Source organism: Condylura cristata, unplaced genomic scaffold (assembly GCF_000260355.1).
Source record: "Condylura cristata isolate star-nosed mole 26May11 unplaced genomic scaffold, ConCri1.0 scaffold00004, whole genome shotgun sequence".
Lineage (NCBI taxonomy): Eukaryota > Metazoa > Chordata > Mammalia > Eulipotyphla > Talpidae > Condylura > Condylura cristata.
In genome coordinates this window covers 7,340,569-7,362,780 of record NW_004567105.1, presented here as the reverse complement: position 1 = coordinate 7,362,780, position 22,212 = coordinate 7,340,569, and the positions used below count along the sequence as shown (strand labels likewise).

At 52.2% G+C, this 22,212-nt stretch overlaps 1 protein-coding gene across 1 annotated transcript in view; it reads right to left on the bottom strand.

Moving 5' to 3' along the window:
* The window catches only part of LOC105854733 (synapsin-3-like), an 88,604-nt gene extending 77,519 nt beyond the window's left edge, over positions 1–11,085 (bottom strand). Inside the window, exon 1 of the mRNA XM_012735130.1 lies at positions 10,775–11,085. Coding sequence (XP_012590584.1) covers positions 10,775–11,085 — 311 coding nt within the window. The remainder of the gene's footprint in view (positions 1–10,774) is intronic.
* Positions 11,086–22,212: the final 11,127 nt, after the last annotated feature.

The following is a 22,212-nucleotide window of genomic DNA, read 5'->3' as shown; positions in this document are numbered from 1 at the left end:
GGGGGGGGTGCTGTGTCACTTCCTCTCGCTAAGAGGAGGAAGGTGGTGGCATCTTCTAGGCTGGAAATGGAACTCCTGCTTTCAGCTGGAGACCTGCCCTGGCTGCTGGGGAAACTGAGTCACCAGCCCCCGCCCCCACTGGGACAGAGACGGGCCCTTCCAGCGCCTGCTGTTTTCCTTTCCGCGGCAATACCGCGTCCTCCTCATTCCTGCAGAGTCTGAAACCCATGATCTTCATTCCACAAAGCCACCATACAAAGCAGGCGACGCTGTTTCTCTGGCATTTTCTGAATAACGACTAAGGGCCCAGCTTGGGGACATGCCCACAGGAAAGGGAACACACTGAACGACAACTCAAACCAGGATGCGAGTGACTACTGCCTGCCCCACCGAGGCAGTCCGCCAGTGCAAGAGGCCCTGTGAGACCACGGAGAGTTCCACCAGAAAGGTGCGTGGGGCCCGTCTGGTCTGCAGAGCAGAAGGGCAGAGCAGCGAAGGGGAAGGCTGAGAAGACACTTTCTCTCCCTCGTCCCCTCCCTTCCTGGCATCCTCCCTCCATCTATCCATTCATTCTTCCATCCATCTTCTATCCAGCCTCCCTCCTTCCTTCCAGCCAGCCCTCCGTGCAAGGTGGACCTGTCTACCCTGGGAACTGCATTGCACACAGAGGCCCCCCCGGCCATCCTGGAGCTGAGGGCCTGGGGAGGGGTGCGGGAGGGGGTGTGCATTGGCCCTGAAGAACTCCACTGAATATTCACCCCGACTCCTGCCCACTTTGTCAGAAGCTGCCCACTGGTGAACCTCCCACGGTGCACAATCTTGCTTTGCTGCCCTGAAACCGCCATGCCTCCAGTTTTCAAAAACAACTTGCAATTCATTGACATTTTCAGGTCTGACTTTCCTTGAAAACCAATGACTCGGGCAACACCAAGCCCTTACTTCCACGTGTTAAAAACTGGCCCAAGCAGCCCCCCCACTCCGGTCGCTACAGCGGACATGCAGGGAGCTGCTTTCACTGCAATAGGAAACTTCACGCCTGAGCCCCTGTGCGCTCTCCTGGCCCTGCCCCTGCCTCTCCCTGACCCGCCGGCTGTCTCCTGTGGGCAGCTGCACTGGCAATAACAGCTTCAGCCAGTTAGCGCAGAGCAAGCCTCCAGGACCCTTCCTGCTGGCCCAGGGTGGGGGCCGTGAGTCGGACGCGGGCACCTTCCTCTCTTGCCTCCTTCCAGCCCAGGAGACGGGTCCAGGCAGGTTTCCACAGGCCCTGGAGAGAGACGCTCTGTAATGAGGCCCGCATCCGCCCCACCTGCCTCCCTCAGGAGTTGGCTGGCTGCAGACAGGCTGCGGACTCCAGCCCTGGCTAAGAAACCTCTCGTGGCCTCAGAGGACCCATCGGAAGAGGGAGACTCGGAGGACCTGCGGAGAAAGCATATGCTGGAGAATGAAGAAAGACTTGCAAGTTCAAGGTCAGACCTCTACAGATAAAAGCCAGACAAGGACCAGACACGCTGACCAAGACAAAAATCAGGGAAGGAAAAAAATGAAAGGCTGCAGGCCTGAGACCCTGGGAGAGCTTGCAGGCTGACCCCTGTGGTAGGCCTCTGGGTCTCCGCTGCCCCTGCAAGTGATGGGAAGCGCACTCCCTCACCCTCGCCCGCGCCGTCTGTCTGTGGACGGCTCTGCCCCTCTGGATGCGAAGCTGAAAGATGTCCCCTCTCTGTTGGTTCCACTGGTCAGTGAGCTGGGAGCCATGTGCAAAGCGTCCTCAACTTCAGCGACTGAGAAACTGGCTCTTCATCACTAAAAGAAGCTTCCTGAGCTGCCCTCTCGCCATGCTGGCTCAGCGGCTGGGGAAGGCTTAGTGGCCCGTCCTGCCTCCCGCTGACCATCCACGTGAGGGGCCTCAGGCTTTGATGGACTTTGATGGAGTCCAGCTTCTCTCCTGTGGTCCTGACGGGACCATCCCACGGACTTTGATGGAGTCCAGCTTCTCTGCTGTGGTCCTGACGGGACCATCCCACGGACTTTGATGGAGTCCAGCTTCTCTGCTGTGGTACTGACGGGACCGTCCCACCGTGTCTCTGGGACACCCTGGGGGGCCAACCGGGGCTGGGTTTCCCGGGGAATGTGATTCTTGCGCCTAGAGGCACAGGCTGGGTGGAAGGGAGCTCGCTAGGCAGGCTGCCCAGAGCGCTGGTGGAGCCCTGGGCTCTGGCTTCTCTAAGACACAGGTCTTCAGATTTTCCTTTGATTCTGTGACCCCACCCCATAATTCCAGGACCAAGCAACCCCCCCCACCACCACCCCATTTTGAATACACCAGCCAAAGTCCATTTATGTTTTTTCTGCTCCATACAGGAAGCAGAGGGTGGTGCCCAGGAATCTGCAAGCCATCCTGCAGGTAACAGGCTTTGGGGGAGCCACAATCTTTGCCCACTGTCATTGTTTTTGCTCATGAGGCCCAGAAAGTGGGGAGACTCCGCCCAGATCCCCACCGCACCAGCAGGGAAGGGAGAAAGGCTGGAACAGCATCCATCGACTTCCCCCCACTCCTTCTGGCCAAAGACATTTCCCCCAGATTCTGCAGCAGTTTCAGAGGGTTAAGACCAGCAGGGCAGGAGACAACTCCCCACTGTTCCCTCCCTCCCCTTCTCCCTGCCTAGCCGGTAGGAAGCAGCAGGGCAGCAGGCCTCTGGATTGGATGGTGGGAAGGCCTCACGGAGAGAGGTCAGCACTTGAAAAATGCCTCGAGTCAAAGGGCTCGGGGCTTGGGTGCTACACAAGGCCCTCACTGTGTGCGCACATTGTGCCCTGATAAAAGGGGCCGGGCCTGGGAAAACCGAGCCAGTCTCCAGGCGACTGGGTAGGCTGCTGGGGAATGCCCCAGGCCCCCCCCCCCCAACCAAGCACCAGCGGGCCAGCCAGGCAGCGGGAGGAGGGGCAGGTGGCCAGGGTGGCCCCAGTGGGAGCGGGATGAATCCTGTCCCTCCACCCCAAAGACACTCCAGGTGGTGACCTGTGGGAGCCCGGCCTGCAGGCCGGAATGAAGGACAGTGCTGGAAAGTGCCATCAGGGCTTTCTGACCCCTTTCTGCCCACCCTAGCATTTCCCACAGGAAGTGGGCAGGGCCTGCCTCTGATGCTGCAGAGTCTTCTGGGAAAGGATTTCACTTCCTACAGCCCAGACACCTTTAGAGAGGTGGGGATCAAGGCTCCGAGCCTCTCCCAACCAGCTACGGGAGACTCCCAGCTCTGCCCCCATCTTTTCATCACCAGTGCAGAGGGAATGTCAGGCTACCAGCCTCCAGACCCCCTCCTCCAGGGCTTCTGGAAGACAGCCCTCAAGCCTGAGCAGCTGAACTGAGAAGCATGCCAAGTGGCTTCCTTCCCCCTGGCTCCTGGTACTGTTATATTCACCAGCAATTAGTAATTGCAATTAATTGTTAATAACAGTTACCATTCTGAGCTTGTTAAGACAGGCTGAGGCCCACTAGCCCCGCCCAGGCCACCATCCCCAGTCTTCACAATGACCCTTGAAGAAAGAAGCCAAGACCTTGCTTACAGCTGAGGAATGTGGGATTCGGAGGTCAGACTTGCCCAAGGTCACGTGAGTCACAGAGAGGACAGGGACTGGCTGTCCACCTGGGCTAGCTCCCTCCCTGCTGGTGACTGACAGCCCTCAGTCCTCACGGGAGGAAAAGCTGCTTTCTGAGCATAGGCTGAATTTGGGGTTCCCCCAACCAGAAAGCAAGGGAACTCACAGGGCCTTTCTCCAGGCTCCTCTAGGCTCGTGTTAAAGGGCCAGAGTCTCTTCTTGCCTCCCCCGGAAGAAGGTAGGAGGCACATAAAACACAGGACATGCAGGTACGCTAGACGTTCAGATAAACAACACATAATTTTATGTATGTCTGCACAAACATTACACGGGATCCCTTATGTTGGTGTACTGGTTACCAAGATATTAACTGGGCAGCCTCTTTTTTTTTTTTGCTGCCCACTGTACCCCAAAGTCACTGTTGGCGATGCCAGCTCTGAGCACCAACTCCCAGGCGGTGGCACAGTGGGGAGAGGACAACCCTGCGCACCCTGGCACCAGGGAGGGACAAGGACAAGCCCTCTGCCACCCTTGTGCTTCCTCAAAGCCAGCAGAGCAGTGGGGCCCCAAAAGCAGAGGTTGAAGCCTCTGAGTTATCAGCAGGGAACCGAGGAGGGAGAAGAGCCCAAGGAATGGCACTGCAATGTCAGGTGCTCTCTGACTTACGGCAGCTTTTTCTTAAAGATTCATCACCACCCTGAGGAGGGAAATGCACGGGATTATGGTGATGGCACTCGGGTGACTTGGTGATGGGAAACCTGCAGGGATTACAACTGAGATGGGAAAAAAATGTACAAAGTGATGTAAAAATAAACTTTTGTAAAATAAAAAAAAAATATGTGTATATATATATATATAGAGAGAGAGAGAGAGAGAGAGAGAGAGATTCATCACCCTCCCCAGCCCCCACCCCCTTTCTCTCAGTCCCCAGCTTTCCCCTAATAATAAGAGCAGCCTTTGGCAAGCGCATTCATCCATCTCATCCTACATGTGCCAGGCACTGTGCTCTGAGGTTAGGTGGTTCAACAGGGGAGACTGAGCCCCGCCCTCCTGAGGCTTAGATTCCAGTACAGGTCTGCCCCACAGGCAAACCGAACCCACTGTGAAGGAGAGGGGCAGCGGGCGCTCACTGGAGAGCTGCATTATCTCTAAGACCTCGCCGCATTAAGACCTGCACGTTACAGAGGAGGAAACTAGAACTCAGAAAAGTAGAGAGACTAGATCAGGAAGCCTGGCCCCGCCCAGCTGGTTTGGCCCCGCCCACGGGGTCTGGCCCCGCCCACAGAGCCTGGCCCCGCCCACCGAGAGGGCTGGGGCTTCAGGGTCTAGCTGCTGCCTGCCTGCCTGCCTGCCTGAGTTCTCAGCATTTCTTCACCTTCCTCATTTTCAATCTCTCGGGAACCGTGTCTGACAAGAGTTAGGAAATCACTTCCTCAGAACACTCAGGAAGAAACAAAGACTGCTGCTGCTTTAACAAGAAGAAAACAGTCCAAGAGCCACTTTTACACAACGTCCACTTTCTAAACCTGAGATGATGAGTGTCTGGAAGCCCTTTTCCCGAGCACCTTGACATCCTGGTTGCCAGAGACCTGAGCTTGGCTTAGCCCCCCATCCTGCAACCTGCCACGCATCCCTGCACTGATTCAGACACAGGGTGTACATGTGGGAGGCCCCCAGGCTGCTGGGCGGGCCTGCCTGGAGGCAGGAAGAGCAGCAAAGAAGAGGGGTGCCCAGATTCCTCCGTCGCATGGTCTGGGGCAAATGGCAGGTGCACCGGCATCTGCTCTGAGTTGGGGCCAGGAGCCCATTTATCAGCGAAGGATAGGGCAGTGCTCCCTCCTGCGGCTGGTAGGATCCAACGAGAGAATCTCTGAAGATGCTCAGCACCGTGTCTGGTTGGGGAAGGTGCCCCAGGCTCGCCCTACGGCAGTGAGGGAGAGGTGAGCCGTCCCCAAAGATCTTAGGGTTCATTCACTCTCTCATGTCTCACTCTTGCCAAACACAGACACCGCAGGCAGTGGTCAGCAAGAGGGTGGCCCCATCAGAAACGCCCAAGCACCAGCTCCGCTGCTCTCCTGCTCTGGTGCACAAGCAGGTGCACACTCTCACACACCTGTAAGACTCCCCATAGGCAAATCAGGACATGCCCAGGATGAGCGTGGTGTGTTCAAGTGTCTAATGCCAGCTCTGTGGAGAGAATTGAGAGGCCCGGTGTGCATCATTTCCAGTTCCCAGGATGCAAACTCTGCTCCCTCCAGGCTGCTGTGACTTTCTGTGGTTACACATAAGAGAGAAGGGGGCAGAGAGCTTAGGGGACACCACGGTCACTCCTGGGCTTTACTGTCACACCCCCCACAACTAATCACATCACCTCCAAAATCACTCATTTAGACCACCGGCATTTCTTCAGCACCTATTTTCTGCCTGCCCCATTCTGGGCATTGAAGCATCTACCAGGGGGTGGGGTGGTGTGGTCACAGATGACCACAAGGCATAATACTTCAGGGTGAATCTAGAAAAGCACAAGATGCTTTCGTGGTATCACTAACCAGCATTTAGTAGCACAGATAACCTGTTATACTCCAGGAGGGATAGATAGTAGTTGGGGGTGCTTCAAGCCGAGAATAACCTTTTCATTTCCTCCCTGACAAAAATAAAAAGAAAAAAATAAGAAGCCATAGGGAAAGGTGGAGAATAAAAGGGCAGGTAACAAGGGATCATTGTTGAAAGGGAACAGCAAACAGTCCAGGACACAGGCCACCAGTGACGTTAAAAGAGCCAGAGTCCAGGACTGCTGGAGGGAAAAATGGGAAAGAGATCGGGGGGTCAGAGCCACGCCTAACTGGGTGGCAGGCAATCTTCTTTTTTTCTTTTCGTCACTGTCAGTGGTCAATGTTTTGACTTTGAAAGCAAAACCTAGGATTCTGGTATATTCTGGGGATACTAGTAGAAAAGTTTGTTTTAAAAAAATTTCAAATAGCAGCTCTACAGTTCTTCTCGCGTGGAAGATAGTCTCATATTGGAAAATAAAGACCCAAGATTTTACACACAGGTGAGTGAAAACAGAAACCCCTCAACTGTCTGGAGAGTGGAGCTTCCCAACTGGCGACGGCGTTACATCCAAACACACCCATCTGAACGTGCATCATACGTTCAAAGTGCGTTTTGCACACCTCGCCAATGGAACATCAGTTTTGCCTCAACAACTTAAATGTGCTCAGAACGCTGACGTCAGCCTGCAGCTGGACAAACTCATCTAACACGACCCTTTTATACCAAAGCTTTGAGCGGCTCCTGTCCCTTGTCGAACACTGCTCTGAAAGTGAAAGGCAGACATGGTGGGATGCAAAAGCAACGATCTCCAAAAAAAACAGTCCGTGGTAGGCTCTTGCTTTCCTGTAATCGGGGCTGACAGGAGCTATGTCACGTGCCCTGAGGCTGACCAGCCCCAAGAAAGGACTGGGCCCTGCATCACTGCCCAGGAAGAGACCGACAGTCAAAACCCCAGGTTCAGGGCCCTCCTTGGTGGTGCAAGGAGTTAAAGCGCAGCACTGTGAAGCTGTCCACAGTCACTGCAGCACCAGCTCCATCTTCCACCTGGCCCTGCAGACCTCTCCTGTCTCCCCGCTGCTCCCCTCAGAAGTGGATTCACCTGTTCTGCTCCCCACTCTGTGAATCCTCCCACCTTCATAACTCTGGCTGACACTCCAGTTCTTGTATGCATAAATAAATAAATCTTTAAAAGGAAAAAAAACATCCCAGGTTCAGAGTCTAGTGTGTGCACGGTGCTTTCACCCCATGGGAAGCGGAGAAATCCTAAGTGGAACCATCACCTCCCAGGGACGCCCCATGGCCCACTGGAGGTATCCGGACTGGACTGGCTGAGGACAGGACACGTGTTAGCTGAACATTTACTGGGTCTTGACCACCAGAGATGTAAGAATGAGGCAGCCACCTAACAGCCAGCTTAACATGGCAGCGTGGGGTGTGGGCGAGGTGGGGTGGGGAGAGAGTCACAAAGAGGTGACACTCGGCAGGTGCTTCAGGATGACTGGAAACTGGCCAGGTGAACGAGATAAGGCATCCCGGGAGCCCAGGACAGGACGTGCTATGGCAGAAGTGCACGTCTGAGGACTACAGGTTGTTTGCCATTCCAGCGCGATAAACAGCAAAGCAGACCTGGAGCCCGAGTGGACCAGGAAAGAGCAGACAGACACGACTTTGAGCCTAAACCCGAGGGCAATGATGTGCCCCCGGGAGGGAGAGCTGCAAACGCACACATGGAGGGCGTGGTGGCAAAGGGGCCAGATTCCTGTTCCAGGAAGAGGACACTGGGTGCTCACATGGAGGGTGACCGGGGGCAAGGGCTGACCGGAGGGCTGAGACTAGCGAGGCTGCTAGAACATTCTAGGTAACAGAACTAGTAGAATCGCCACAGGACTCATTTCTCGTTCCCTGGTGGTTCTTGAGACTGCCCCGTCCTGTGGCAGCACCAACTTATAGTTCAGACCTGTTGTTTAGAGCTTCCCCTAGCCCAGCTCCCTTCCAGGGCAACCCCAAATGCTCAGCCATGAGAGCCCCCTGGTTATAGGCCAGGTCCTGGGGCCTTAGGGGGGTCAGAGTCTGCAAGCTGGTCTCAGCCAGGAGGGAATGCGGTGGGGGTGGCGGGTGGAGCTGTTCCTGACATTCTCTGGCCTGCAAGGCAGCCTGTTCTGCAGGAAGGCCCTGGGCAGGGGGTGGAAAACAGAGAAGGACCTGGGGCTGCACCAGGAGAAGACAGCAGCTGAGCAGAGTCGTTCCGGTGGGTTCACTCTCAGACCATACAGATGGTGGATCATCTCCCCCCTCATTATCATCTCAGAGGGGGAAGAAAGGGACTGTGGGAGCTGGCTTCGCCCCTTTAACGACTTCTTCCTCTCTGGAGACAGTTGGCACAGTGAAGGAGGGCCCGGACCCAGGGAGCCCAGGCCCTGCCAAGGCCGGCCGGGACAGTGGGGCTGGAGCGCCACCTGCTGGCAGCTTCTGGGAGCAGGGAAAACGCAACTTCAAGGAACTTGGCAGAGAAGGCTTGGGAAGTTAAGCCAGTTAGCATCCATTTGGAGGAAATGGGGAATGTGTTGAGCTTCAGAGAGGTTAGTAATAAGTCCCTGAAGAATATCAGATGGAGTTCTGTATGAGAAGCCGATGTGTCGGCAAGGAGGAAGTCTCCATCACTAACACCCTGCGACTGCAGGTGCAACTTCCAGGTGAGTTGATGAATCTGTTTCTCGATTCTTTTCTTACCCACGGAGGGGCAGGAGTAAGACTGCTGTTGTCAATGCGTTATTAAAGTATGGGCATATGAGACATAACTGGAATAAATCAGGAAACGTTCAGTGGCCAAAATCACATCCCCATCAATGGGCTCACCCTAAATGAAGCCGCTCACGCCTGGAGATTAGAATGAATGAAAACCCAAAATGAGAATGTCCCCAGGGAGCGGCCATTCATTCACTGCCTTACAGGCACATTCACTGCGCCCTCACAAGCCCGATGGGGGGAGGGGCTGGGGCCAGAGGTTAATTAAGACCCAACTTTCATCACTTAAGAACTCCCGACAAAGAGTGAACAGCACAAAACCCTGCCATTGTGGGGTAAATCCTAATCCACGCTCCCAATATTGGGCTGGTAGAAATCAAACAGGCAGGCCCACAAGGGGCGATGACAGAAGGTCACGATCCTGCAACAAATCACACCGAAACAACACTTCCTGTCTACCGGACAGATCGGAGCACTCAGCTGTTAGCTCTACCCACGCTTACTAGCTAGCGGTGACCATTATTATGATTCCCATTTTAGCTGCTGTCAACTTACAACAGCCGCATAGCTACTGTGGGGTAGGGATGGGATTTGCACCCGACGGGCTTTGCTGAAGTCTCTATTCTCAACTTGGGCATCACAGAGCCACTGAGGCGATCTGCCTCCTTGCAGAAAATAACTTCCCTGAAAAAACAGAGCTTTTTAAAATTGAGGTATACTGGACATGTAATACCATGTGGATTTAATGGAACCCCACACTGATGTGTTACATTTATATCGCAATATGACTGCTTTAGCTATAGCTCTCTCTCGCCACATCATTAGGATTTATTTCATTATTTTTATTTTTTGGTGTGGGAGCAATTCCAATCTAGTCTCCTAGCAAAATTAACGTGTGCAATGCAGTTTTGTGGTCCATAATCACTGCCCCGTTATTCGATCTCCTGGACTTAGTTATCTATCAATTTCAAGAACATACCCTTGAATGGTCTCTCCCCATGCCTTCTCTGCACCTCCAGCCCTGCAATCATCCCTCCCTCTGGATTTTGCATTTTGGTTTGTATAGGAGTCCCTTAGAAGAGTGATCTGGCTGTATTCCTGACTTGGTTGCTCAATACTCCCCCATCATCATATCCCTGAAAACTGACTGAGTCCCTGGTAACACATTCAGAAGGGAACACTCAAAATCAAGGTCAAACACGGAGTCAGAAAGGGACAGAAGTCCGCCACGTCCGTACAAGCGTTCTGGTTACCACGGACAGGCAGAGGGATGGCCAGTCAGAGGGCCTGGACTACGCTTCTGCAGAAATCAGCTGAGGGAATCGAGGCTGCAGAGAGGAGCCTTTGAGCAAGCAGCAGAACAGGAGACAATGCAGCCTGGGTCAGAGCAGAGGCCCGGCGCTCAGCGGTCCTGGGAGGTGAGTGATTTCTTAGCAAGAAAGCAGCCTGGCATCTGAGCCTGCTGAACACGCCGTGGCTTGACTCTGTGTACTGCGTACTACAGACCGTAACTATCTTCCATTCCCAAATGCAAGCTCAGGGGTTCCCAGCCTGGACTTCAGGAGTGGAGGGGTGTGCAGGGGTGCATGCAGAGTAAGAGCATCAGCACTCGTGACCTGGATGCACTCATTCCTTCATTTCATGCACAGGTACTGGGGGCCGACTCTGTGCCACAACCGCGTGGGACAGTGAAGGAGAATGGCAAGGGGTGGCATGGCCCTGGCTCACGGGAGCCACAGGTCCAGGTGAGTCTCCTCCCCTTCCTCCAGTCTCCGATACCTCAGAGCCTTGAAATACTCTTCCCCTCTCCCCACATCAGGGCTCAGCTGGGCCCCTGGCCTCCCTTTCCCCTAAGAGGGAGCACCCATAGATTCCTGCTTACCAGTCGGTGTGGGCATCATCGATGACCAACAGGACCCTGGGTCTTTGAACAATGGGTATGGAGGGGCCCGGGGGCTCCATCAGCCCTGAGGGGGTCTGCAAGCTCTGCTTCATGGCACTGGAGAAGGAGCTGAAAAGGCTGGAGCCTGGAGAGGAGAAGGAGGCCGCCAGGGGCTGGGGGTGCCTGCGCTCCATGGCCGGGGACGCAGGGGAGCTGGTAGAGCTGTCTGGGCGCTGCAGGTCCGTCATGTAGCCATTGGGCAGGTTGGCCACGAAGCTGCTGTCCGAGAGGCGCCGCCGGAGGAAATTCATGGCTGTGGATGGATGGATGGCTTGTCTCTACTCAGGTGTGTCCAGGTGAGGCCCAGGACAGAGACAGCAGGTAGAAAGAGCAGGAGGGTCTTGGGTCAGAAGAGTGGGGAACCCTGCCCCAGCTGACTTCCGTCCTCTGCTTGCTTAACCTGCGGGGACAAACCATTGCATGCATTAGTGGATGAGACCACCCCCTCTTCCAGAACAAACAGATACGGCCCCCATTAGCCATGTTGCCTGGGTAATGCAAACTGGGGTAACGCCCATTGCTTCTTCTGGAGAGCAATTTGGCAAATGTGATTAGAGCACATCCTTTCCAGTTATCATTTTCATTCTTCTGGGATTCTATCCCAAGAAAGGAAGCTGAGTTCCAAAAAAAAAAAAAAAGCCTCCCATACAAATATATTTATCATAGCATTATTTACAATAGCAACATCCTGGAAACTAACTCAGCATCCATTACAGGATAATGAACAATCAAACCACAGTCCAGTCACTCAGTGGGAGCTTTTGTGACTATTAAAAAGGGACACTTACAAAGGGTAGTAGTTATGTCCAAAAATGCGACACCTTTTACATTAAATGAAACAGATCATGACCCAGAAAGGTCGATTACAGGATGAACACAACTGCACAGATGCTGAAATAACAGAACTTTGGGAAGAAGTGCACCAAAATATTAACAGTGACTTCATTTGTGTAATGAGATTACATGACTTTTAATTCCTTCCTCTTATTTTTATTTTCCGGATATCATAGAATATGTATGTATTTCTATGGACTAAATTGTGTTCCCTCCCCCAAATTCAGTTTTTTTTTAAATAAATGTGCTAGATCAAACTGAAACAGCTCCCTAGTAACTGTAGTTGAATGAGTTTTTATCATAAATGGAGATTGAATTGCCAAGTGATTTCCTAAATCTTCTGAGAGGATTATGTTTGTTTTTTTTCCCCAAAAAGCACTTATTTGCTTAATGTGATGAATTACACAAATTTTCAAATGTTAAACCAAACTTGCATTCCTGAGACAAATCCCACTTGGTCAGAGTGAATTATCCTTTTTATACATTGTTTGATTCAACCTGATAGTGTTTTGTTGAGGCTTTTTATGTCCCTATTCATGAGAAATGCTGTTCTAAAATTTTCTTTCTTTGCAATGTCTCTGTCAGGTTTTGACATCAGGATAATGCTGATTTCACAAAATATATTAGGAAGTGTTTTCAAGTTTTCTATTTTCTGAGTTTATGTAGTATTGGTATTTTCCCCTTAAATTGTTGGCAGGATTCAACAGTGAAGCTCCTGGGACTTCTGTTTCCTCGGTGGGAAGGTTTGTAATAATGAACTCAATCCCTTTGATAAATCTATTTATATCCTGTGTCTCTTGTTATTTAAGTATTGGCAATATGTGATTTCAAGCAATGTCTCCATTTCATCTTAGTTGTGAAATGCATTAGCATAAAGTTGTTGAAAATATTCCCTTCTAACCTTTCATTTTCTGTAGGATCTGTACTGATTTCTCCTGAACTTCCTAGTAATGGAACTTTACTTTATTTTTCTTTTTAATTCATCGGTGTACTAGGAATTTATAAATAGGATTAATCTTTTTTTTAAAAAAAAAAACACAGTTTTAAAATATTTCTCCACTGTTTTCTATGTCACTTAAATCTGTTCTATATTACCGCTCATTCTGGGCTTAAAGGGATATTCTCTAGAGTCTTAAGATGGAAACGAAGACCATCAATCTTAAGTCTTTCTTCTTGTCTAATATAACATTTAAAGCAATGCAGTCCACCTGTGCATTGCTTTAGCTACATCTCAGAAATGTAACTCATATTTATACTCAGTTTAAATCATTCTTATTTGAGATTATTTTTGACTGATGGCTCATTGAAACATGTTTAATTTCCAAATTCTTCTGCACTTTTAGATATTTTACACCATTGCTTTTACTGTGATTCATTGGTGCTTAATGAACATAGTCTGTGAGCTTTAAAAACTGTCATCTCTGGCATTTACTGAGATTAATTTTATGGCTCAATATGTTCTATCTTGATAAATGTCCCATTTACACTTAAAAAGAATGTATTCTGTACTTGTTGGGTACAATGCTCTACAAATATCAACTAGATTGTTGTAAGTGAGGTTCCCCAGCCAGGAAACGATTTTGCCTTGTGATTTGCAAACAAGAAACTTCCCTTTGAGTGTTCCCATGATTAACAACCATAAGTGAATATGAAGAGTAGAAATGGGCTGAAAGAGTGAACTAGAAAGCAAAATTCATACAGCCTCAATTGATTTTACTGGAAACAACGATCTGGGCATGTCTGTAAATGTCCCTATACACTCTGCACCTGCCTCTGCTGACTTGATAAGCCAGTAAAATGGCTGCTCTTGCGTTTAGGTCTAGACTGGGGGTGGAGGTGGGGGTTTGGAGAAGAAACAGCAAGGTGGTGGATCTCCCTAAGTTGCTGTGGTTGGTTCCCGTCCTCAGGGGTCAGATCCGCTCCCTATTCTAACTATTTGATTCTTTCTAGGACTCTCAAACATATTTTATGTAGAGTTTTTCATTATCACCTATGAACAGATGAATCCAAAATAAGGTTGAAAGAACTCAACCTCTTTCATTTTGGAAATACAAGATGGAAAAGTCAACAAAATGCTAGTTCTAGTCCTTTCCCCAACTCCAGTGTTGGTCAGAGGCGTCTCCTGTAACTTCTCCTCCCCACCACAGGGTCCAGTGGAGCTTACACTCTGGTTAAGAGAAGCAGATCATGAACGAGTTTACGAGCAAATTTATGGGGTGGAATAAACGGCTGAAAGGAATGCACAGATGCTAGCGTGGTGGGTGCTTTTTCAGACAGGGTGGTCAGAGAGGGGCGCTCTGAGGAGGTGACTTTAAACTAATTAATGAGGGGGGTGGGGGAGAGAAGAGCATGCTCAGAGGCCCTGAGGTTGGGAGGAGTCAGGCACACATGGAGAATAGCAAAGGCCAGCTCACCCAGGAAACAAGATGTTTATGAGGAAATCTCAGGAGACGTAGAGGCCTGATTATGGAGGGTCACACTGAAAACAGTTTTGATTTAACCCAGGTGTGAAAGTAAGCCACGGGAAGTTATAAGCAAGAGAGAGACATCGCCGAGACTGCCTGGATACTGCCTGGATACTGCCTGGAAACCAACTGCAGAAGATACGTGTAGGTGCTAGTAAGAAGGGCACCGAGGCTGTGCTAGAGATGAGCAGGGAAAAGAGTGTGAGTTAGCAGGCTGCTGTGGCCACCTGGGTCCTCACCCAAGAAACCAGAGCTGTTATGTGATTTGAGAACTGTCTCTGTGGGGGGGGGGCACTCCTTGTGCCTGGACACTCCTTGTGCCTGATGGAAGGACAAGATGGGGATGGGAGGGATTGTGGGAGGAAGGGTGCAGAAAAGAAGGGCAAGAAGACCCCCAAGGATAGATAGAATCCAGTACATCAGCTGAGCACTCAGCCCCATGCTGCACCACCACTGGCCACTAGAGGGCAGAGGTGGCCACATCAGATGGAAAAATAATACTTGTTTAAAGCAACTTGGATGGGGTGGAAAATTCTGCCCTTTCAGCACCACCTAAAAAATTTTAAAAACTGTACTTTTATAAAATATTTAGAAATAAATTAATTGTCAAAGAAAGTAGAAAAAATAGGTAAAGCAACTTCCCAGGCTTATTACTTGGAGGCTGTGGCAGAAGGAAGAAGTGACTGGGAAGGGGGAAAAAAAAGTGGGAGACTTGTCAGGCTGGTTGGTGGGGCCGAAAGACAGCAGTAAGGTGTAAATCACAGGGACACACATTTTGCATCAAAGCAGGAAAATCTCCACTAGCCTAAGAGTTGGTTCCAAGTGACACCAATGATTTTGGGGAAAGATGGGCATCCAGGCTGGATGCCAGAGAGTGGACGCCCCTGGTCAGGGGTCTTGCACACAGCCCCACCATCTCCTTGCTCTTCCCCAGATGAATTTAGGCTCCTGAGCATCTCCTCACCACCTGCTCCAGGGAGTTCACCCTCCACCCAACTCACTTTCGCCGGAAACCCACGTCTCATCCTTGACTCCTGCTGAACCTTCACCAGTCACCAGCATCAGTCACCAGACCCTGTCAGCTCTGCCTCAGCTCAGAAACCACTGATTTGCTCACTGATGTATCCCCATCACCTAGCTAGCACAGGGCCTGGCACATAGTGAGGACTCAGGAAGTGTTGCGTAAAGCAGTTTACAGTAACGGGGATGCGATGAAACAGTGCCCATGCTGGCTGGGGAAGGCTAAAGGTGTGAATGCACCAAAGCAAGCAGCCTTCAAGTGCCCGACACACAAACCTGCGTCGAACCAAAAATGGATTATCTGGTGGCATTGTTCAGTGAGCTTCCCCCTCCCTGAGCCCACCAGACCCCATCTTCTGCTCCATGAGTGCCAAAAGATGGTCCTTTGCCTCCCCTCCTCGGAAGCTGTTTGGGTAATGAATATAGAGGCTGAAGTCCCTTCTGTAGGAGCAGAAAGTGAAAACGTCACGGAGTCACGTGGGCGGGGCTGCACCTGTGTACTGCTGAGGTCCAGGGTGTACTGTGGGGTCCAGGGTGGCACCACAGTGCAGGCGGGCCACCCCTGCCAAGGAGCTAAGCACAACTTCCTGAAAAAAGGTCAAACTCGCCTTCACAGAGGGAGCAGCCCCAGCTCCTCACTGGGCCCCACCCCTGCCCCCTCCAGCCTGTCATCCTGTGAGCTCTTGCCCAGCCACCCACAGGAAAGGCCGCTGCCTTTGATGAGTTCAGATCCACTGGCACAGCCCTGCTCTCTCTCAGGTGAGTGGTTGTGCTCATTCCCACAGGTGGGGGGCCCCAGCCTGGAGGGCTTGGGGGTGAGGTTTGTGGAGGGAACCCGCAACTCCCTTCCCCGTTGCACCCCCCTTCAGAAAATGCCCTGGGAGAAGAGGTTTCCCTAGAGGTCAAGAGAGGTGAGACTCCCCCACACAATCTTCCCAATCCAAAATGTATTCCATCAGAGAAATGCCAAAACACAGAGTCACAGAAAGGTTCTTGTGCACCACGTGTTAGATTTCTAAGATTTCTAAGATGATAGGTTGGAGGGCAGGAAAAAACACATGGAACATTTATTATTATTTCAATTTTCGACCTCGTTTCTCCAGTTGTTTGTGAGTTATGTGTGTGTCCCCCTTCAAGGCAATATGTACATGATTTGTAAGTAAATAAATAGGCCTGTGTGTGTGGGGGGGTCAAGTTTGGGCAGGTGCACCTGGGAGGCCACCTCAATAAAGTCAACAGAGGTGCACCTGGAAGGCCACCTCAAGTTTGGGCAGGTGCACCTGGAGTTCCACTCCAGGCCACCTCAATAAAGTCAACAGAGCTTAGTCACACGAAGGTTTGGGTTTCCAGTGCCCCCGGGAGTTATGTGTACATGGTAGTCTATGAAGAGTACAGTAGCGTTATGCCAAAAATCAACACGAAGCACAGCTTAACTGCATGGACGCACAGGCGTGATGTGAGCGCAGGCTGTTGAAAACTGGCTCGGTCAAGGTCCGCAGCCACACTGTTCGGATTGTAAGAAAATGCATTATTTTGAAGCCAATAAAGCCAAGCACAGAAGCCTGCACAACTGTAGCCACAGCAGATCTAGGATCTACCATTTGCCCAGTGCCCAAGTGGCTCCGGGTCACTGGGCCCAGCCTGTGGCTTTAGCTGTCGGGATCTGGGTAGACCTGGCCACACATGAGTCTGTCTCCTGCCATGAGGTCCTGTCCCGGGGTTGGCCACGGTTCAAGGAGCAGCGACCCGGGGCGAAGACCTGGACTGAAGCTGCACCGCAAAGCCACCCAGAGAAACTCAGCCAAGAGCCACGTGTGCTCTGGGGAGTCCTGGAGTCCAGGGGCACAGACTCATCAGTGCGGTCTGACCGTGGTCCCCATGGATGCTCCCCTGAAGCATCACCCACCTGAAGGGCTCGCCCACACTCACTATGTAGCCCAAGGCCAGAAAACACAGACTGTTTCTGAATGAGACCAGGAGGCTCCCCGGTCTGGAGGCATCGTGGGCCTGGAGTAGGGCGACGCAGTGGGGTTCCCCTGACGGGTGACACAGATCTGGACTCTCCCTCCAGCGGAGTCCCCATGGTTCATCTCACACGCAGGCTTGCTCAGAAGATGGGGGGAGGCAGTACCAGATGAATTCACTCACGTGTGGAACACAGAGGAACAAAGCAAAGGAACCGACGGAACTAACCCAAAGCAAAGCCCTCAAGTGACTGCGGAATTGAGGCCACTGGGCGGGGAGGTGGGGGCGGGAGCCCAGCGGTGGACGGCGAGGGGGCAGGGTGCGCCGGGTGGGTGGGGCGTGACGACGCGTGTCTGAGGAGCTGCGAGCCTGCTGCTCTGAATCACATACGGTGCTGTGAGCCAGTGTTCCCCCAAATAAATGCGTGGCAATAAATCAAGATGCAACGTGGGCAGCCATCTCTGCTTTCATGCCCTCGCCAAGGGCACTTCCAAGGAGACACCGGCCTGGGAAAGGAGGCTGCCTTTCTTGCCTCCCCTCGCTCTCCTGTCCTTCCCTGTTTCCCGCTCAGTCAGGTGAAGTCAACCCCTTTCCAGCATTTCCAGAGTAAGGTTCACTGCTTGCTCCCTGGTCCGTCCGGAGTCAGGGGCGACTCACTGTGTGACACACGGTGCCAGGCGCCAGGAGCCGGGATCCGGCTTCTCAGGAGTAAACAGCTCAGTGCTACGGAGCTGCTCGGTCCCGCCCTGCCCTCCGTCGCCCCGCAGCAGTGCCGACCTCCGCCCCTTGGCCTGGCTGCACCGTCCCTTGGCTGGCCTCAGCTGGTTATTCCTGACCCAGCCTCTGGCGCACCCCCTCCTCCTCCAGGAAGGCCTCCCTGACTACTCTCACCCGGCAATTAGGACTAACAGCTGCCAGCCCCTGCAGAGCCCCGCGCAGGCCTGACACTGCGGACAGACTGTCCGCAGACTGAGCTGGGGACAGCGACAGGCAGCAAGGAGGGATACTGCCGTGGCCAGGGGCCAGAACCAGACAGGGCACTCCGTCCTGCAGATCAGTAGGCTCAGGGAGGAGACACACAGCCTTCTCTGGAGAGATGAGGGGTTGGGGGGTGCTCAGTCAGACCTGCCTTGTAGCTGACGATGCAGAGGAAGAGCTGGAAGGGGGACACCTGCTCCCTGGAACAGCTGGACAAAGCTATGGACAGGTGAGAGAGACAGACAGGTGTGGGGGAAGAGTCAGGGAGGGGGAGAAAGAAACAAACAGAAGCACAGAGACGGAGACCGGAGAGAGACAGAAAGAGACGCACAGAGACACACACAAGACCGTCACACGCAGCCAGAGATCGAGACATAAGAGAGACATACAGAGAGGGAGACAGACGTACACACACTCAGACACACAGAGGAGGGAGAGACATTCAGAGGGTGAGAGATAAAGAAAGACAAGACAGAGACAAAGAGACACAGACACCCTGAGACAGGCATGGAGATAGAGATAGGAGCCGACAGGGACACACTGAGAGACAGGAAAGTGAAGCCGGCGGCTGTGGCCAGCTCCTGGAGCCTCCCTGGGCAGCGCGGCTCTTCCCGACAGCGCCCACAGAGAACCAGAAAGAACTCTGGTCCCTGCCCACTCCCAGCCCCCCGAGGCCCCCTTTCCATCCCACCCAGCTCAGTGAACACCCCCTGGCGTTCGGCTGGGAATGTGGGGAGGTCCCACGACTCCCCAGCCTCCCACACCCAGGAGCAGCAGCTCCGACCTCCAACTCGGCTTCTGAACACCGACTTCTCTCCAGGCCACGGTCACCGCCGCTCGGCTGGGTGCCCGGAAGCTCTGCCCTGCCCAGGCCCCCGCGCTCGCTCCGTGACTGTCCATCCTGGGTGGCCCCAGTGGACCTTGGTTGGCATTTAACAAGCCGGCCGCCCCCTCCAGCGCCCCCTGCCCACAAGCCCCCTGTCCCTCTGGCAGGCGTGTTCTCACCGCAGCCTCTTCCTGAGCCTCAAGTGCCACCCCCGACGTCACTTCCTGGGTTCTTCCCCGGACTCCATGAGATGGTGACACCCACACTATACATCCATGGCCCCGAGGATTTCCTTTAGAGCAGGGGGACTGTGCCCCCACGGGGCTCCCCCAGGACCCTGCCGCCTGTCCTCTGCCCAGCGTAGGGTCTGTCCGAGGGGCACTTGGCAGTCGCCTGGGGAAGGAGACTCCTGGGGTCTGCTCTAGAGGAAAGAGCTGTGCAGGGTGGCAGACATGGTAAATCAGAAAGAATGTTCCAGAGGAAAGCACACCAGCTTTCCCAAGAGGAGGAGTTAAGGAGAAAGCAGATTCAGGCGAACTCTATGACCTGTAACACTTTCTGTTGCTCTTTCAAATCTCACAGAAGACATACCCTATTATTAACTAGGTAAGAAAGAATAAAAGCCTTTTGTTTTAACTCAAAGACTAAAATAAAAAAGTAAGATCTTTATAACATAAAACTTCATTATTGAAATTGCCTCTATGTAGAATTCCTCTACGGAAAACATTATACGAGTTTGGTCCATAGTAACCAGTGTGTGCTTGGTGTTTTTACCATTTCTCTTTCTTCTGTCTGCAGATAATTCTGGAGGATCTATGCACCACAACAGTTAAAAGAATGGACCCTGGGGCCTCCCTGGTGGCTCAGCGGGTTAAAGCACAGCACTGAGAAGCTAAAGCCAATTCAACATGAGTTAGATTCCTGCCCTGGAGGTGATCACATGGCTCGGCAGACCTTTCCTGACCCACCTGCTACTCCCCTCAGCAGTGTGCTTCTTCGATCTGCCTGTTCTCTGGTGAATCCTCTCACCACCCCTGCACCTCTGACCTGTACCCAGTTCTGTAGGCATAAATAAATAAATCTTTAAAAAAAAAAAAAAGAATGGACCCTGAAGTCAAAACGAACTGGCTGGTATCACATTTCCTAGGCCAATGCCCAACGTCATTCATCTTTCAGTGCTTCAGCTTGCTCATCATACAATGGAATAGTGATTCTATTCCCTGGCTTGTTATGAGCACGAAACGGGTCATCATGTAAATGGCGTGGAACTGTGCTTGGCACACACGCATGAGTGATCAACTAGTACTCAAGCCACAAGATCCTTGGAAAGCAGGCAGGATGGTGGGCAGGAAGGAGAGGCAGTCTGTGAACTCTGAAGACCTGAAGACGCCCTGTGGTGGTACCAGGCACAGGGCATCCTTTTGCAACCCTCCGCATGTACAATCGCAGCCCCAGCCAGACTGTCCCCTGGCGGGGTCGCTTTCCCCAAGGTGCTCCATCCACAGCACACAGATCCAACCACAGCAGCACTCTGCACCCCCGGTTTGGCCCGCCCAGGGCCTGGGCAGCTGATGAGGTCCTGCAGTTGCCACAGACTCACTGAGCGCACGGAGTCATGTGCTCATCCCTGGTCTTCAACACCCATCACCACGACCTGCACCCCGGCTTCCAGCCATTCTCTAGCTCTTCCAGGATTTCCCTTTCTCTCCGCTTGGCTGCCTTTTCCCAGCTTCTCCAGGTTGGAATGCCCACTAAGCACCACAATCCCGCCTCAAACTCATCTCTTCCAGGAACTCTTCCAAGGCTTCTCACAGTGCGGCTGACCAGCCACCCACACAGAATGATTTGTGGTGCTTGTTAACCACAGCCCGCTACTAGTGGGGTATGGAGGGAGAGCGGGAGGGAGGGGCGGCCAGCTGCATTTTCAATAGGCTCCACAGACACATGAAGCAGAGAGAGCCATCCTGAGAGCCGGTGGTCTTGGGAACCTCACTCTGAGTGCTTCTTTTGTCATCTGGGAGACTCAGGTCCGATTCCAGGGACTGCTACAGGAAGTCTTCTCTCACTAGGCTGTGAGTACCCGAGGGCAGGCGCCACACCTGAATTCTATTTAAGTTCTCCAGCAACCCACCTCTGTCTCCTCTCTTCTCTCACACTTCCTGCCCCATCCGCCACCAAGGCCAGACACTCTCCTCACAAACGATCTCTTGATCTTGACCACTTGTCCACCTCTCTACCCTGATGACCTCACTCCCAGCTCCTACCCTCTCTCCCACCACCTACTGCAATGGTCTAGTCACTGCTCCTCTGCTTCCACCCCTAACCCCTGCTGCTTTCTTCCCACACAACACTCAGAGTGGTTCTTTAAATGCAAGTGAAATATCTACAAATTACATATTCACAAAAGCACTGTTATCCAGAGATATGAAGAATGCTCAAAACTCAACAGCAAGAAATGGGTACTAGGCCCTCCCTGGTGGCACAACGGGTTAGGATGCAGCACTGCAAGCCAGTCACAGCCGCTTCAGTGCGAGTTCAATTCCCGGCCCTGGAGGTGACCCACATGGCGCGGCAGACCTCTCCTGACCCACCCGCTGCTCCCCTCAGCAGTGTACTTTGTTGATCTGCCCATTCCAGTCCTCACTCTGTCTCTGGTGAATCCTCTCACCACCCCTGCACTTCTGGCCTGTACCCCCAGTTCTGTATGAATAATCTTTTTCTTTAAAAAAAAAATGGGTACTAGAAAATACGTCAATTGCTCAGAAAAACAATTTTAAGAAATGAGTGACAGATCGAGACCCTTCGCCAAATACACATGTGAAGCTACTCACTCCCACCTGCTATTAGGGAAATGCACATTAAAGTCATGATGAGATGCCAGTATCTTAGCCCATTAGAATGGCTAAAATAAAAAGTGCTAAAGTTCATACATGTGTTGATTGGAATGAAAAATGGCATGGCCACACTGGGAAATAGTTCGATGGTTCTTACAAAGCTAGGTGTAAATTTACCGTATGTTCCAGCAATCCAGCTCTCAGATATTTATCCTAAAGAAGCAAAAGCATCTGTTCATACAAAAACCTGAACACACACGGTTATAGCAGCTCTATCACGACTGCCAAAAGCTCAAGTGAAATTCACAACTCAAGTGAAATTCCAGGGGTGAATGTCTCAGCAAACCGGGGTACCTCTATATAACGGAATACTCGCCAGCAACAAAAATGAATGAACTGTTGATATACAAAGCATTCTTGGATCTTGAATCATGATGCTGAGGGGAGAAGTGGTCT